The 18,706-nt window shown below is 41.0% G+C and overlaps 1 protein-coding gene across 1 annotated transcript; it reads right to left on the bottom strand.

The window, feature by feature from the left end:
* Window positions 1-92: 92 nt before the first annotated feature.
* On the bottom strand, window positions 93-17,403 carry LOC104014049 (1-aminocyclopropane-1-carboxylate synthase-like protein 1). Its single transcript, XM_087758516.1, has 14 exons — window positions 17,239-17,403; window positions 17,024-17,083; window positions 15,539-15,609; window positions 14,643-14,712; window positions 14,252-14,318; window positions 12,620-12,717; window positions 11,856-11,933; window positions 9,050-9,150; window positions 7,215-7,301; window positions 5,948-5,993; window positions 5,231-5,372; window positions 4,991-5,133; window positions 4,680-4,833; window positions 93-3,961 (listed from the first exon to the last, which is right to left on the bottom strand). Exons 1-14 carry the CDS (start codon window positions 17,401-17,403, stop codon window positions 3,792-3,794), a joined length of 1,452 nt encoding a protein of 483 aa, XP_087614642.1. The 3' UTR covers window positions 93-3,791.
* Between the last annotated feature and the right edge of the window lie 1,303 nt (window positions 17,404-18,706).

Here is an 18,706-nt window from a genome sequence, read left to right as displayed (position 1 = left end):
GCCTTAATGACCTTACCGAACTGAGAACAAATATATTAATAGATGTAGCACTGTAGTTTCAACTGCCCTGTACAGTTATTGAATTAGAAAGATCAGACAAATAAATTACAGTTTTAATCTATTACCACACAGACAGAATTGGTACATCTTTTAGCTAACAGAGTACATTTCTCCAAAATTATGAAAGATTAATGTGATGTCCCAAGCAGAAATACTTCTACAATAGTTAATAGTTGTTAATAGTTATTTTTTTATGCTCCCTGTCACAGAATCTTGCAATCATTGACAACAGAATTTTGTATTTGGTGATTCTCTCTCTCACCCACACCAGTCTGGCTTACCTTCAGGATGATTACATTAATTTATTGGTTCAGCCCTTCTAGTTGGCTATTCTAACACTGGCTCTTGGGGACATCTGCTTGCTGACTGACTCCTTTATTGCATTTGGCTCACAGCTTCAGTGAGGTCATTTTTCTTTGGTAACTTCTTTCCAACTTCAGTCTCTTCAGTGACAATAACAACTTCTTCATGGACAACATCTCCAGGTGGTTCATATATCTTGATGAAACACTGAAGTACTTCGATGTCTGTTTAATTAAACAGAAGTATAATTGGAATCTAGCTGTGGATAGAATAGTTGTTTTTACCTGAAAACCTCAAGATTACACTGTGCTGGGCATCGCCCCTCTAGCTGACTCAGAACAGTAAACCCAGGCGTCTGTTTGCTCACATATGGCAATTTGGTCTCCTTCAAAATCTTCTGAACTCTTTTATTTAGGGAGAATACAGCAGGAGTGTTCCTCTTTTCTCAGGAGCAGTTTAGGTTTTCTTTAGGGCCAAAGCTACTTTCAGAAATTCCTGCTGCCCTCCTACACAATCTGCGTTCATGGTCTTTGTGTCCACTTCTTTCCTGAAGATCATCACCTCTCTGCCTTTGTCAATGTAATGTGCCTTGCTGTAAACCGGCTTTGTTAACTGATCCAAGTGCAAAACACACACACAATTTTTTTTCTTAACAGAAATCTTTCTTTTGGGGACATCAGTAGGAATGTTTATTTTTGTCTTCAGAAGGTCAGACTCTGATAATCCTTTTGAATGAATGTTGTATCCTATACAGTCCGTGATCCCTTTCTTTCTGATAAGATCACATTTGGATAAAATCACACTGTAAGGCTGCTTGTGGCAATGAATCTGAAATATTTAAGCAGAATTTGAGAACCTCTTCTCTCCTAAACCTAGATTTCAGTAGGCCATTAAGAATTAAAGCAAAGAGTGCGAAATTGGAGGAAAAATCTGTTTAACAAATCTCTTAACAAATTGGTTTTACACACTCACATTAATGCCAGAAAGGAGTGGCACGTGTGATAATGCTGGTTTGTTGCCATCCTCCTTTTGTAGAGCGCAGGGCCCTCTGTTGAGGAGCCATCTGTGCTATGGTCTCGTCAGCACGCTGAACATCTGGGCTTGCCCCACTCCTTGGTCTGACTGACTGGGAGCAGCGTCCATCATTATCAATACAGAGCGTGCCTTTCACTCTTGTTCTGCTGTTTCTGCTGGTGCTGGCACACATGCTGCCATCCACAGCAACCCTCACTTTTCTGTTGCAAATCTCTACATTCTCTCTTTCATCAACGCTCAGAAGCAGAGTTTCAGATTAACATAAGGACAGATGTATTGTGGCAAACCTAAACTCTGCGTAGTAGCCCACCTTCAATAGTGGCCAAATCTCAGCTTCTAATGCCTCGGGGAAGAGTATTAAGACCTGGGCAATCACTGTATTACTTCCTGAAACACTCATATTTCAGATGTGCGTGTTTAGGACTCCTCAGTAGACTGAACTGACTTTCCCAGTTCTGCTGTACGTTTTTGATGCAAGGGGACTTAAACTGCACGTAACCTTCAATAGCACACATGCAGGAACACCGTGGATTTTTTTATAATGACAGAATACTTTCTGAAGTCTTCTCTATTTCTTCTCTAATAATTTCTAACATTCAAATTCCTCTTAACAACAAGCCGGTGTTCCATGGGGGATTATTACTGAAGAGTAATGATCATTAGACCCTATCATATTGCTTTTCCTTTCCTGTTACCTACAGTAAATGTCATCTGCTAAGCGCAGTCAGCAAGTTTTGTGAAGGTCTTCTGTAGTGTTTTATTACCAGCCTTTGTTTTTACAGGCCTGAAAAGCTTAATCATTAGCTTTTTTTTGCTGTTGGTGTTGCTTCGCTCTTCGCTCCCTGTCAAGATCAGCTGAGTATGTTAAACACCATAGGCCTCTACACAGCACTAGTGTGACACATCTGGAGTGCTGGGGCCCAGTGTTCTGGGCTCTGCTGTACAAGAAAGACGTGGACATACTGGAATAAGTCCAGAGAAGGGCCTCAATAATGATGAAGGGACTGGGGCATCTGAAATACAAGGAGAGGGTGAAAGCTGGGACTGTTCAGCCTGGAATAGAGAAGGCTCAGGGGCGATCTTACCAGTGTGTATAAATACTGGACAAGAGGGCGTAAGGAAGATGGAGCCAGGCTCTTCTGGGTATCCAGTCACAGGACAAGAGGCAATGGGCACAAAATGAGAAAAGGAAATTCTGTTTAAACATAAGAAAAAGCTTCTTAGTAAAAAAAAATTGATCGAACTCTGGAACAAGCTGCTGAGAGAGGCTGTGGAGTCTCCAGCCCTGGAGATGATAGTCAAAACCCAACTGGACCCAGTCCTGGTCAATCTGCTCTGGCTGACCCTGCTCCACGCAGAGGCGTTGGATTATATGATCTCCAGAGGTGCCTTCCAGCCTCAACTGTTCCATGATTCTACGAGCTTTAAAAATTGCTGTATGGCAGATTATTTATCTTTATGTTATCAGCCTGAGCAACGTAAGGTTGCCAAGTTTAAATGCCATGAAAAACAGGTCAAAGGCCATGTTACTGTCAGGAGCACAAATTCCAAGTTTATCGGGATCCACAGTGAGGCAGCCTCCTACTGAGTCACTACAGCAGCAGTCTGTTAATTTTGCAATTCTAGTTTTCTCACCAAACCTAAATAATGGAGCAAATGGTGAATTAAGTCTGCAAATACTTTAAAAAAAAACCCCAACAAATCAAAACCAAAGCAAAAAAGTCCCTATACAACTCTGCCAAATGAGTATACATTACAGACCTTCAAGGGTTTTTTATAGTTGATGTATGAAAACACTATTCAATGAATACAGGCACACAAAAATAATCTGAAAGGGACCCTGGAAGCCAAAAATCTAAATGCTTTCTCAGAAAGTACTCACTTAGCATGCATACACAAAAAGGTGTATAAAATGTTTCAGAGATGTATATGTTTAGAGAGATCTCATGAATATACAAAAATATTTTGCCAGCGACAAAAGGTAAGCAAAATTTGAATACCACCTGATTCAGTACTTTCAGTATTCTGATTAAAAAATACAGTCCATAATACATAGTAATATGCACAACCATTTTACCAGTGTTTTCAAAATTTCATAATTCACCAACTGTGCAAGTATATATTAAGACTCACTGATTTTACTGACACATAGCACACTTGAAATGGAGTAAAACCAAGGGCTGTGCTTAACAGGGGCTAATTTCACAATATCCAGCAGGTCCATTTTCCTTAAATTTCAATTTTAGCAAGTCCACTTGCAAGATTATTAATGCCAGGTCACAGTGAAGTGAGAATGTTATGCAAGGTTACAGCCAAAAATACTGAAGTCATACACGCCTTTAATAAATATAAGCATGCTAAATTATATCGAGTCATTAAATGCATATATGATTTTAATAAACAATTATATTTTCTATCTGGGAGACATCTTCTCCTGGTGTGTTTGAAGGTTTGCTCGAAGAGTCTTTTTCTGGATTGCATAAAGCATCTGCAGTGGAAGATGCGTTGTTTGTGACTGGTTCAGCAGCGTAACTGTGCAACATTTGCTCAAGTCTCTGAATACCTGTAGAAAGGAAATACAGAGGGAAATACCGACTGCCCGTATGGAAAAAAAAAAATCACCATGAGAGTGATTAAACACTGAAACAGGTTCCTCAGGGAGGCTGCGTAATCTCCATCTTTAGACAGTCTCAACACTTGACTGAACAAGGCCCTGAGCAACCTGCTCTCCTGCTTAAGAGACCGGCCCCACCTTGAGCGGGAAATCGTATTAGATGGATGACCCAAGAGTTCCCTTTCAGTCTACATTTTGCTCTGACTCTATATGCTCCCATTACTTCACAAATATCCCCTTTGCCAACGATATAAAGCATTCATTCAAGGTTAAGTATTTTACAGCATAAGAGATGGATACATTTTTCATATCCAACATGAGCCACATCATAAAAATGAGGGATGGTGGGGAATTCCCCCATGTTATAAAGCATAATTTGAAAGAGTAAAAATCCTTTCACATAAAATTTGGTTCCTTACTTCTGATAGAGTAAAAGTAAATTTTAAAATTAAATTCTGGAAGCTTTAGAGGTTTAACATAATCAAACTTAGGTGCTTCGTAGGGGATGCTCTGGGCTAATCTAATATTTCTCAGTTCATACGAACTCTAAAAATGCCCCTCACAAGCTGAGAGAGAGTAATTAGGTTTGAACTCATTATTTGTAATGTTAACGTTTCTTAAAACTTGCATGCTACTACATGCCATATTAGAAGTAAAACCCACTTACACAAGTGAATCTTATCTACAGAATCGGAGAAAACCAGTCTAAACCATCCAGGTTCATAACAATAAAAAGCTTTTCCAGGACTAATCAGGAGTTTTTTATCAAGGAGCTTCTGCCATAATTCAAGTTCAGCTTCAAATGTCTGTGACCTTAAGAACTAAAAGAAGATAATAATTTTTATTAAAGGTTGAACAAGTGCATAAATTCATTGAAATGATTTTCCATCCTGATACTGAAGTGTATAACAACATGCACAAGTAGTTTTTACATGTCCAACTTTTACATTCCCACCCCTTTTCAAACTTCTTACATACTTTTCTGAAGTCTGCCCACACATAGAGTCCTCCTGAACTTTTGAGCACGGGTATTCCAACATCTGCAAGCCCATCCACAAGAATATTCTGTGCTTCTTTAAGTCGCTTTTTGTTGGTGGGAAAAAACACATTATCCAACCAATCTATCAAAGCAAAAAAAAACACCCATAATTCTGTTTTATTTCCACCTGGAATGGAAAAATAAAACAGTTCAATAGAACCATTTCTAGTGTGGCTAACCTCTGTCCCTAAGGAACTGACTGAGAACATGCTGAACAGGTCCAGGACAGCTATGGAAGACAGCCAGTTGATTCACAGCTTTCTGAATTTCATGATTTCTGGTGTACAATACTGCAACTCTGATGCCACTCATACCAAAATCCTTGGAGGACAAAAAGAAGGAGAGGTGCAATTTTTACTTTATGTTTGTGCTTTGTCAAGCCATCAAGTCTAGAGTCATTGTGACTAACATTTTTCACGCGTAGGAAAAAAACCATTCTGGAATAAATTCTCAACATTGCCAAAAGGAGTCCCAAGGGTGACAAAAACCAGCCAGCAACTTCTAAACAACCCTGTGGCAGGGAGGTCAGTGGCCGACCACTGAAAACATGCTTGGCTCATACCCGTGGCTGGTTCCCATTATACCCCATTATAGTTTCCATGCAGTCGTCAGTTTACTGTTCCCTCGAAGAGAAGAAAAGGCAAAATGCTACAGATCTTAAATGTGCTTATATGTTTCAATGGCTTTAATACACATGCATTACCTGTTGCTGTTAAGCAGATCCCAAATTAAACTCTGAACTTTAACAAGTTTTACACTACCAAAGAAGAAAACAAATCAGTAAACAAAGAGAAACTCAGTCTGGCACCTATGACACAAATTATGTCAGAATGGCCCAACTAATTTTTGTGGAGAAATATCTTAAATTAAAACACAAACATAGTATTTCAACCTACCTTGCTAAAACCCCACATAAAATGTGTCCGTTCTGGATCTGGTAAACTGAATGAGAAAAGAGGAAGACAAGAACCATTGCTATAGAGGAATAAGTTATGCAGGTTACAAAAACGTTTACATTTGTAAAATTGTAGTTATTTTTTAGTAAAATTGGTATATAAGCCTTTAAAGTGACATGACATTTTTTCAGAGATCTTTTAACAAAATGTTATCCTACGACACTGATCTCCCAAGTGTGTGCTGAGGCACTGATTCACACAAAAAAACCCCCCGAAAGGATCTGCACTAAGATGTAATGGTCCAGTTAAAATCCCAGATTCCCACTGCAGAGTTAGTGATCGCACCCATATTAAAACAAAAGCAGTATTTCCGTAAGTGATGCACAACTGGTCTTGTACTTGATGGAGAAGAATTGTTTGCTCAGCTATGCTGCATTTCAGGCTAGGGAAGGGAGAAGTGAACATTTTAGGGCATGCATCTACACAGTGAGGTGCAACTAAACAAAATACACCTCAGTGTACCACTGCAGATGATGGTTTTTTTTCTCCTTTGTGTAACTTTGTGTAAGTAGGGCCAAGGCTGGAAATTTCCTTCTTCAGCCTAATGGAGCTGGGTGAACTTTCACAATAACAAAAGTATTTTTTTTAGGCTTCATTTGTGGTTCATGACCTTGTATAGCTAAGGAAATACCCAGTCACTCAATGAGCTTGGTTGTACTTGGATGGACTTGGAAATTTCCCATTGGTAAGAAATTTATGCAGTTACATAAGGATAATCACATACTTTTGGGGAAAGAAGTTTTATTAGTTAGATACCAATAGGTTTAAATATTCTTGAAACATTTATTCTTTTCATCACCTGTTAGGAAACCAAGAGCCCAACAGCATACTAGTCAGGAAGGAGACTCATAGTAGGCAACTTGCACAACCTTAGGCAACTTCATTACCACTACAGTGAGAACCTCAGGCTCAGGCTGTGTAACATGGAACAACAAAGAAAAGCAGTGGCAAAATGACTAAAAGGGCTCTGTCAATTTTTACTGTTATTACTGTATCACACACATTAGCTGGAAGCAAGAGATCTGCCATTTAAAGATGTCTATGAAGAAGATCTCTTGTATTAACGAGTCACATAGTTGCAAAGACTTGGATATGGGTTCATTCAAACTATACCAGTTACACTAGCTAACCAGAAATTTGAAAAAAATGGGACGGGTTCTATTTAGGATTAAATATCTTCTAATCCCTGCTAAGAAATCACACTTACCAATCTAAGCTGAGAACACTGGTGAAGGTGGTATCATCATAAACAGACAGCATGTATATTTCATCCATTATTACATGCAATTCATATCTACGTATAGAAAAATACAGGCATATTAACATATTTAAAATAAATTTCTCTGCATATATATATATGTGTGTAATCTCAACTACTGCCATAGCAAAGTATCCATAAGGATGCCTATTTGCTATTATATTCCCCCTACAAATTTTACACAAAGAGGTCACAAGGCGTACTGTGAGCACTTGTGCATCACCAACTGCTATTTATACATATTCTATATTTTGCAGCTTCAATAATATTCTATATATCTGAAACAAAATCCAACTGCATGTTCAGTCCAGTGGTTCTCTGGAATATGTATGGTCCTGCCCAACTCTTATTTAAAACTTAAAATGAACACAGCTAAATATTATAAACTTCTTTACCCTGCAAAATTTGTCGAGTGAGACTTGAAGTCAAATGCAGATGTTAGATTTTAAAAAAGACTTGTCATGGACTTAAGATAACTCTCTAATACACTATCCCTGTGAAAGCCACAGTGAACAGTAAGCCATGTTATCATAGTTGATACCAACAAGCCATGCACATATTTATAAATACTGAAAAAATTGCAGAACGGTTTTAAACACCCAAGTAGTGCAGGTATCCTCTTCTAAGTAAACCTCATTTAATTTGATCGTTGAGTTCTATATTTTTTTTAAAAGGAAGTTTGGTTTCAGAACAGTTTTTACATTAAAAATAAAATTATTGTTTCTAATCCTTATCCTCTAACATTATTTTAGTACCAGCTTAAGTTGGTTGCATCCTGAAATCCATGGGGCATGCTGAGAAAAGATACATTTGCCTTTTTAAAAACCTGGTAACTGGAAGTAGCGCACTGAACTCTACCAACCTCCACTGCTGTTTCCATGAAAAGAAAATCATGCCAAAAATGCAGGAATGTTGTGTTATCCCCAGTAATCTTTGGTAATTAATGAACAATTAACACCAACCTACTCTATTTAAGATTGTCGGAAACTAAGTATTGTTAGCTTTCAAAGTGCCTATAGGATTTTGCGGTCATTCTTTGGCAGAAGCTCACTGAGACAGTAAAGGAATATATCTTTTCCTAAAAAAATACAGTTGCTTTTCAAAAGGAAGTGTTTTTTCTCTGTCAGTACCCAAGGGACTCGGGAGACTGTTAGAGCTTAGAACATGAACTCCAAGCTGGTTAAGGATAAAAGAAGTGGAATGGGGATGAGGTATTTCAGAAGTATCTTTCTTTGATGGAAAGTGAGTTGCTTGCACATCTTGAGGTAAGTAGGTATAAAAGATGTTACAAAACTTTAGACCGTTGACTTACTCCTTGCCAATTCAGTTACTTTCCCCCAATATCAAATGTTAAGATTTTCTTATTTTGATAATGTTTCAAATGACGGTGCTGGCCATGTTTACTACTACTGCTAAAGACTGATAATCACCTGTTGTCATGGTTCTGAGTCATGTATCAAAGCAGTTTAATAAAAAAACACTGTTAGGCAAATAAAAAGCTTTGTAAGTTTAAACCACACATAAAAGAAAAAAAAATCCCAACAGCATTTCATTCAGAAAGACATTGTTGGATCCCAGTTTAAGCAATTTATTCTAGTGTTCCCAGAAAGGCCAAGTAAATAGGCTAGTTACACAAGAAACATGATCAGGACCCTGCCCACCACCTCCTCTGAACACGTACGAACAAAGAACAGGCGATCACCAAAGGGGATTTTTCATCACTGCTATATTGCATGAACAGAAAATGAAATACCAAACAAATAGCACAGCACTAGGGCTCAAACCTGTGCGCAAACTCCAGGCATTCCTTCAGTAACTGAGCTGGGTAGATGTCCCCTAATGGATTGTGGGGGTTGATCAGGATTAATGCTCTGACTCGGATGCCCTGGAAAAAGAAAAACTGATAGTTGGAGACACAAGCAACGTCAAACCAATGACCAGCGAGGATGCAGCGAGGAAATTTTTGAACCCTTCAGTGAAAAGCAGCCTTTGAAAATTATTTAATTACATACTATAATTACTATACAGACTAAGGTTCCAGCTAGTGACCTTGTTTCGTAATGTATTCAATACCACCCCAAGAAACATACTAAACAGTTTATTAGTAAATGAAAATCACGTTAGCATTCATTTGAAACACCCATTGATATCATCAGGCAAGATTATGGTGTTGTAGGGATTAATACTGGTTCTACAAGCACACTTCCAAAGTAATTTCCCAGGACTGAGCAAAGCTACTGTTGATAAACATGGGAAAGCTGAACAGAAATTGGATGTTGACATCTACTAACCTGCCAAGTAATTAATTTTTCAATGTTGCTTGTTTCTTTAAACAAGTAATAGAATCTGCAGAAGACTGAAAGTTGAATTACTTGGTGTTCTATGAGATGCGCAGAGGTCTTCGGCAAATAATTACTTTTTAATCATATTTATCAACAGTGCAGAATTTCTGTTATGGAAATTCTCTCTCCACAGAAGCTAAATATTCTACTGTGTAGTAAGAAGAGTCCCACATGATCAAAAATTAGATTACAAGTACAACCATCACCAGTCTTTTTAACTCTACAGGTATTTTTCAGAAAACCATCTATTTTCTATTTGCTAAAAAAATCCTTAACGTACATTAACATAAACTATATGCAGCAAATATATTTTTATTGCACACAATCAAACAGTGCAATGACTACAGCAGGAACTTTCAAGACTTTTTAAACATATCAACATGAGAAGTTGCCTTATTACTTCATGCTTGAAATAAACTTGAGATTAAATTATTATTTTTTGTTTCCGCAGTTTTCATTTTCAGAAAACCTCACCCACTGCAAATTCTCACGCCACCCGAGCCTCCTCCAAAGGAAAGTATTTGCAAAGACCAACTCCCAAGGAACTCCAGGAAATAAAGTTCAGTGATGAGGAAGCCCTGATATTTTCTTGCCCTGCCACATGCCATTTGTTTGAACAGTAATGTGTACTGTGAGCAAGAACTTCACAAGAAATGAGTTGTCAGTGTATTGCCTTTGCTTCCACCTACAGGAAGAAATTACCTGAGAACAAGGTATGGTGCAAGTGCTAAGCACAAACAGCTGTTCCACAAGCACTCCTTGCACAATAGCATGTTTAGTGTACTTTTGACATCTGATGTGTGTCAAGCAGAAGATGCTGAGTGAGGAATTACTGCTCCTAGGAACAGCTGCTGTGGGACGGCAGTTTCTCAGTTGCTGTTCTAGTCTAGTTCCTCCAGCTATTTATGATATTACATGTATCCAAAGCAGATGTTTAGAATATCATTCGTGAGAACAGTTGCAGCTCTAGAAGGATGACAAACACAATCTCTGAAGAGTTAATCTGCTCTGTGATCCAGCACGTTGTCCAGCCAGTTCTTGTCCTGACAGCAGCAGTAACACAGCAGGGATGCTAGCTGCCTCCCTCTGCTAGGATCAAGTGATAAATGTCTGAACGCTCGGGTTCACGCAGCCTGGCAGAGGCACAGACAGATGACACTGACCTACAGATGGTGTCTAAACATAGGCACCATGCTGATCAAGCAATTAGCTAGCTAGGATAGCATCAACATATCTATAAAAAAAATGTTAGGCACACATTTGCATGTATCCAAAAGATCCACTTTTTATATGTGACCTTACTTGTAACTGACCTTTATAAGTGACCTTCCCCGTAACTATATGCTTTATCTATTGTTAAACCTCATTTTCTATCCTGGAAGAGGACACAAGAAGTCTATATCTCCCTTAATGTTTTGAAACATCACTACCATCACCACCACATCTTTGGTAAAATATTTTACTATTCAGCCTGTGCTTCCTCCATTGGATCTTTTCAAGGATGAGCACAAACAGTTAAGGTTAAGTGCATTTATAATTTTCCATGAAGTGAGTGGGTTATGAATACCAAGACAATAAGAATAGGAAACATTTTAGCCTGAAATACCAGTGAGCACTATTTTGTGGACACTCACAAAACCAAACATTTCCACAGGGAAGACAAGCAGTTCCAAAGACAGAGAGGAATGTGGAAAAAAAAAATGTATGTGACAAGCAATAATATCCTCATTTATGCAAGCCTGATCAGAATAAAATCACTGAACATGCTAAGTATTTTGAACTAATGAAGATTCCTAACCTCTGGAAAAATTATATTTGTAATTTTTTGTTTGCTAGCAATTCATTGTTAGCTGGAACTCAGAAGAACCCTCTTCAAAATCACAGCAGACGTATTTCTTTAATTAACTGAGTGGGTCATTACAGTAGCATATTCTTTCTTCTGAGGGTCAGAACAATAGCTTGTTTATAACACTTCGAATTCCATTAAAATCTACAGGGAAAGAAACTTGCTCTTGAAACACAAGTTAAGATCTGTTCTTCATAAAATACCGTCAGGGAGTTTCTCTGCATTCTGTTACAGTGCCCAGATTACAAAATCAATTCGACTCCTGTTGCTAGAGTTGGACATGCCTCTGTCACAAGACTGAAAATCTGCATAGATGAAACTGTACAAATGCTTCAGTGCTGAGAATATATGCTGCTGACAAAACAGGAAAACATGAAAACTGGAAATCAAAGTTGTTGATACCTGCTTTTTAGCTCTCTGTAATGCATCTTCTAATTTTTCAACTGTTAACTGGAAAGGGTGACTTTCCTCATCAGTCACCTACAGAACAAAAAAAATCAACAAGAATAAAAAATACTAAAATTATAAAAAAACAAAAAAAGAAGACAGTGAAGAAACACTCCCACCTAGTGAAAATACAATTGCTACTGGCTTTTATAAAACCAAAGAATCTGAAACTAAGATTAGTCTTTTCTGTATAACTCAATTATTTTGTTTTTAAGTGTTGCCCTTATCCACGACAATACTATCAGTGACTGACTTACAGAAGAACTTGCGTACTTGAAAGGTCACCCTTTTTTTTTCCCTCTGACTGTATCATTTGGTCTTATACAAGATGCTACCCGCCCTGTGACTTGCCTCACAGATTACTGAGCTTTCGAAGGGGGAACCAATGTTACAAAACTTATGTGGTAGATGCATCTTTCAGTGCTTAACGGAAAAAATTTGCAAACCAAATTTACTCGCAATAGGAGTGACAGACTTAGAGCTGACAAATTATAATTCAGCATGTCAGTGCAGAAGAGTGTCTGCCCAGAACGAATGTAATCCTACACATCTGATGACACCAGCCTCCTATCATGCTGCAGTCTGAGGAAAAGACAGGCTGTCTCTAAAAGTGCTAGACTGGTCCCGGCTCTTCACCTGGACTCGGTTTGCATTTCCAGGTTTTTTTGATTGTTCCCTGTGAAATGTCTGTTAACGTATGTGAACAGCTAAAGCTTTACCTCACTGAACAAGGGCACGTGAACAGGCTGTATTCCGCCATATAGCCATGTTTTCGAATTTATACCACCATAGTATGGAGCTGGAATAAGATATCCATCTAAAAACATTAAAAAATGAAATGAACATTTCTCATGAGCAATTGTTGCATTATACTCTAACCGACTAAACTGACAATCTAAGAATTTTACATCTGATTTAATCTCAAAGCCTTCACTGTGGCCTAAACCATATTTAAACAAAACTGAAAATTTAGTATACTTCAATCAACCTGACTTCTTTCCCAATATTCTTCTTTAGTATTTGCAATAGCAGATTTGACAGTTGTATATATTTTCAGTAAAAGCAAATGGACCTGATCAACCACTTGTTTTATTTATTTATTTATTTATTTAAATAAGTAATGACAAATAATGATCTTGCTCTCAATATTTTGCTAATGCTCTATTACTATAAATTTTTCACCAGGAATTGCTGCACACCTCAACTACTTCTTTCTGGTTGCCAAGGAGCTGTCTTGCAGCCAGGGAGCCTACAGCACTGTGGAACTTGTTTCCCTCCCCATCTTTTTGCTGTGAAGTAGCCCCAGGTGGGTGTTCTCCTGGAGATCCTGCAAAAGCCCTGCGTGACAGGGCTTCAGAGGGGACAGAGTGGGCTTCCTACGGTAACGAAGGGGCAAAAAGGAGCCTGTCAGCATTCAAGGGGGAGAGTTCCTGTTAAAACTGTGCAAATACAATGAAATCTGAACATACTGAAACAGACACGGATGTAAGTAGCCTTCAGTAAACGTTATCATTTAAAGCTAAACAAAACTAACTGGTTTCACAGCGCTTTTGCCACCAATATGCTGAAGTCATTGCGCCACGTTACTCTATATCCCTCCACCCTCCTCCCAAGGGCTTGTGGTGCCAGTAACAGGAGGTCATGTAAGTCACCCTGCTCACCTCCCTTCCCTGGCGGGTCCTTGTGGATCTCCCCATTCTCTGCTGTACTGCACGCCTACGCTGCTTTCCTCGATCCAAATCAGAGTGGGAACCGTTTTCCCTTGCTGAGCTCTCTTTTCCCTCCTGCTGTCTACTTCTGCTGTCAGCAATTGCTTCCCGGGACTCCACTCCTTCTGCTTTGCATTCCCACCTCTGCTTGCTCCTCACCACCACCCTTATTTGACTGGAAATTCCTCTTTTGCTGCAGCTCCTTTTCCCTGTCCCAAATTCCTTCTATGTGTTTTCCTTACCCAGCTACCGAAATTTTCTCTGGGTCCCAGATTTCAACCCAGTTCACCTCCCTCCCTGTGTGCCTACTCCCTCCACCTTCCACCATGGTTCCCACTTCTTTTTCTCATAACTTTTCAAAATACACTGCATTCTCTTGATACGCTTCTCCTCTTCCTACAACGCTCTTAAAAAACTATAGATTGCATTCCAGAAAGCAAGCGGACCTGCCGATACTGCAAACATTTTCCACCATTCTAGAAATAGAGGCGTTATTTCAAAGACACTCTGCCAGTGATGAAGAAATACCATGCCTTGCTTCATTCAGGCAGTTAGAGTAACAGCAGGCTGTCAGAAGTCACAATATGATTATATACACTGCTAAAAAATGTTTTTAAGTAAAATAATCAAGTTTTTACTCACCGCCAGGGTCACATAATACAGTTGACAGAGTAGCAAAAACAGAACAACAGCCATTCATAACAGTTATCTGAAAGGAGTAGTACAAACTTTCATTTAGCAATAAAATATTGAGCAGAAATATCAGCACTTGTTAAATTAATAAATTCATAAATATCAGCCCTAGTTTAAATTCCAAAAAACAGAGTGAAAAAGCTACACTACTACACCTGTAACACTAGTCCTTGAGTGTTACATCTTGCCCACTTTTTCAAATGGAAAATTAACACTACTAAGACTTCTGCAAATCTTGCATATATCCCTCCTGTAGTATCTTGCTGAGATTTGTGTTCAGATTTATTAACCTTTATCAGTTTAAGAAAAATAAGATGCAAAGATAAAGCACATGTCTTACATGTTCTGGATTCAGTGCTTTTGCAGCTCTGGCATAGTCAGTTAGAAATTTGGCAATTTCTTCTCTGAAGCTGAAATACAAAATGAAAGTCAAATATGCAATCACGTATTTCTCAGGGCAAAAAAAGCGCACAAAATACACACAGGAGAACGATGCTTACCAAAAATAGAACAAATGCATAATTCATTCTGTTATGAAAGCTTTGAAGCTTTTGATTAAATAATATAATTTCCTCAGATATCCAGTGTGCTACATGTTGTGAGACAGAAGCACCCAGAAGCCATCTGTTACCTTGAATAACAGGGACTGTCACTCAACTATTATTGCTGTACACTAGAAAAACGGGAAAATAAAGCATCTTGGAGCCCAAGTGGGATCTGGTTTTGGAGAAAGGACAAGAATTTGGGTACCAGAAACAGTGAAACGTGAGTCAATGACAATTCTTTAGATCAAGACAGGCTTTCAGCCCAAGTGAAGGCGATGGTGGAGTTCCTATCGCTCTTCAGGGAGCCAATATTTCACCTCTACTCTTCACAGCCCCCAGAGTTTCAGTTTATCCCTCACCGAGACTAGAATGAATCTTTCCAGGAGAGATGCACCACATCAATACGCTTCACTGCATCAACACATGCTCTCTTGCTTGTCAGCAAGCTCCCGGATCTTTGACCTTTGGCATTCCGGGACTTTGTGGCACATCGAGGATGGGGAGAAAACCAGAACAAAAATCCGGAAAAGTACCTCCTGCACAGAAACCCCAAAGCCTGCCAGCGTGCAGGTGACATTAACACCCCTATCCTTTGGGCTTACCAGAGGAATGAAACCGCACCCAGCTTCACGCGAGCCGTCACCAGCCCTGACAACAAGCAATGTGATAAATGGGAAAAGGAACTTCTTACCTTCTAGTGCCTCGTGTATCAGAATACTGGAAAAGATCAGGCTCCAGATAAGTCATGTCAGGTCTTGTGAGCTAGTGACATGAAAGAGAGATGCTGTAGAGCACAGCGTTCTTGGGAGTCTCTGTTCTGCTGTAGCAGAACTTGATAATTTAAAAAAAAACACAAACATTATTTAGTAACATTAAGGAAATGGAGAATATAAAAATTCATGAGTTACAATTATGTTTATACTTTGCACTTTTCTTTTTTAGTTTAAGATATTAGAAAACAACATTAAAACATCATCAAAATGAAGGAAGAAAATAATGAAAGAATTATTTATTGGATTATTCTGTCATATATTAAAACAAGTCCTGAGTAACACATTGAGGAAAAGCATCCCAGTTGTACCTGCAGCCACTTCTGAGATATATCAAAGCTCAAACAACGCTTGCAATATTTACGATATCAGCTTTTAATTCACATGTCAACTTTGATTAGCTTCTCAACCAACAGAAGAAAAGTGACGGCTACCCTTTCTGTCACAGAAGAAAACCAGCTGTATTATCAGCAGTGGCTCTCTTGCTCTCAAAACTGGTGCCCGCCCCTGAAAACTGGCTCAGTCCTATATTCATCGTGGCATCGGTTTTGGTTTATTCATAAGAAAAAAAATATCTCCAACCGCCATCCCTGCCAACTCATCAGCTAACCATTTGTACATTGAGTTTATGCCCGACCCTCCGTCCCAAGCATCGCATGCAGTTGCACTGGTGCAAATTCATTACCTCATGGAAGTAGGAAGAAGCAAGAGGTAACTGGCAAACTGCAGGAGCTGGCCTGGCAACTAGACCTTCGTTTTGCTAACATGTAAGGCAGAACACCAGGCTTTCCAGCGGACCAACTAGAATGAACAGCTCTGGGGAAATGTCGCCTTTAAAGAATCTGCGGTTTCCCCATCGTTGCGGTTCAGAGACTGGCTCTTACTGCGGTGCACAGCAGCACAACGTCTGGGTTGTAGCTTCAATTTTGCTCAGAGTCTGAATTTCACGTATGGAGCTTTTTCAGTTAAAGTTTTGGCCTTGCCATCAGACAAGTGAGCATCTCATCAGGCCATGATTTTCCCCTCCGAAAACACGGTTCTGGAAAGCCAGCATTCCAAAGCAGCGTTTTCTGCTCAAACAGGAACAGCCGCTTGTGTCAGCTCTGTTTGGAGCACACGCTCAATCAAATGTGAATGAAGTTCAAGCAAAACCAAAACAAGTCTGGTTTTCAACCAGAGGCAAGTTTTCAGTGTAAATATTGGCAAATTATTTCCGAGTGTGCAACTGGAGCATACATATAAACATACAGAGTATGCTTCCTTGTGAAAGCTGTCAGTCACAGCACCGTCAGGATCCCACCCTACAAGTTACTTTGCCTGTGCTAAATTGTCAACCGGACACTTCAGAAGTGTCAAAGACGAACTGGCGGTTAAATCCCAATGAGTCAGAAGACAGCAACACTTACTCGCTCCTCTATTAAGTCAAAGCAAAGCTTGTTCTCGCTTGTGCCGAAATTCAGGATGCCCTGGAAGAGACGGCGGTCGTTAGGCGGCACCGCCGCAGCGGGAGGGCAGCACCCGCCGGGCTCCCGCTCCGCCCGCGCCGCCCCTGCGGCACCCAGCACCGGCGCCAACCCGCCGCCCGCCGGGACGGAGCCGCGGGCCCTGCCGCTCCCCGCACCTGCGGATTGAGCTCCCGGTCGAAAGCGTCGCCGAGGTAGAGGGCGAAGCCGGCGTCCAGCAGCCCCCGGGCGCCGCCGGCGATGCGGGCGCCGCGGGCTGAGAGGGCCGGGGCCGGGGGCACCGCGGCCGCCCCGGCGGGCAGGGCCCCGCCGCCGCCGCTCATCCTCTCTCCCTCCTTCCCTCCGCCCGCTCCGGGCTCCGCAGGGGTCCGGCCGCCCCGTCCCGTCCCGCCCCGCCGGGGCCGCCCGCCAGCCCCGCGGCGAGGGGCGGGGAAGGGGCCCCGCGTCGGGCGGGCGGCGGGCTCCGCCGGGGCGGGCGCAGCAGGGCGGGGGGCCGGCGTGCCGCGGCGCTGGGGCGGGAGGCGGGCACGCCGCGGCCCTGGGGCGGCTGCCCGCCGCCGCTCAGCAGGACAGACGGACCGTCCCGTCTGCTCCGCTTTTGTAGCGGTCTCCCGGGCTGCAAACGGGTACGGGGCTCCCTCATCAGCTACCGGCACCGGGAAACAAACTCCCCGTGCCCAAAGTCACCCGCAGCGGGCTGCCCGCTCCCCGTTAGCCAGATTTCTACTGTAGACCTCTACCGTCTGCAGCAAGGCTCGGCCGTGGGATCTGCGGCAGCGGGACGGCTGGCGGGGGGCCGGGAGACCGGCTCACCGCCACGCGGGACGCAGGGAGCCGGCGGCGGTGGGGGGAGCGGCGCCGAGGTGTGGGAAGCCGAGATTTTTCTCCCCGGGATCCATAGAAAAAGAAAGTTTCAGTGCACTGACTCCAAGTGTTTCTTTAAGCTCTGCTTTTTAATTAAGGACGCTTAGATAATGGGCAATTTTTTAGCTCCTCGAAATATGGGCATTAGCAAATGGGCATTTGAAAACACAAACTGTCATGCACCAAAAAGCTCCTCTTGTAGCGTTTTAGTATCTAAACAAGGTCATGAAGTTCTAGTTACACAATCATTTGAACAGTGCTTTGGCAATATACAAGCATTGTATTGAAGTAATACGCATTAAATATTAAGAAACAATTTTATTACCATTTCCTGAAACTTGGCAATAATTAGGGAAATGGAGATTAGCATTGACTCTGAAGGAGCCAAATATCTTCCTAATAGAAAAATGACACAAAACTCTGAGGATGGCTTTAATCCTAGCTGTGCTTATGCTAGAATAACATAACATGGCATTGACAGAATTTTGTGGGTGGTTTCAAATATTTCGCTTTTTATTCTCGAAAGCTGCTGATCTCTGGAAGCAAGGGAAATTGCCGAACAGCTGTATGACCTTAATAATTTCTGATGTACCGAAATCTAGTGCCAGCGTCCATTTATCCACTGGGTCTCCACAAGATATGCACTGTGTTATAGCTGTGCCTAAATCGGGTAATGATCATTACTGCAGAACCATAAGCGCTGGTTTTGTGTAAACAATGAAGAAAGAGGTCATCTTTCTGCACCTCGGAGTCCCAAACTGA

This window comes from Nipponia nippon, unplaced genomic scaffold, assembly GCF_047370975.1.
Source record: "Nipponia nippon isolate SJK-2023a ecotype South Korea unplaced genomic scaffold, ASM4737097v1 scaffold_1, whole genome shotgun sequence".
Taxonomy (NCBI): domain Eukaryota; kingdom Metazoa; phylum Chordata; class Aves; order Pelecaniformes; family Threskiornithidae; genus Nipponia; species Nipponia nippon.
This window is presented reverse-complemented; position numbering and strand designations above follow the sequence as displayed.

Coding starts and splice junctions, on each gene's coding strand:
- LOC104014049 (XM_087758516.1), bottom strand. CDS start 17,403: ATGAGCGGCGGCGGCGGGGCCCTGCCCGCCGGGGCGGCCGCGGTGCCC. Junction 12,718..14,251: donor TGTATTATGTGACCCTGGCG/GTGAGTAAAAAC, acceptor TAATGTTTTTAG/ATGGATATCTTATTCCAGCT. Junction 7,302..9,049: donor TGCCTGGAGTTTGCGCACAG/GTTTGAGCCCTA, acceptor TTCTATACGTAG/ATATGAATTGCATGTAATAA.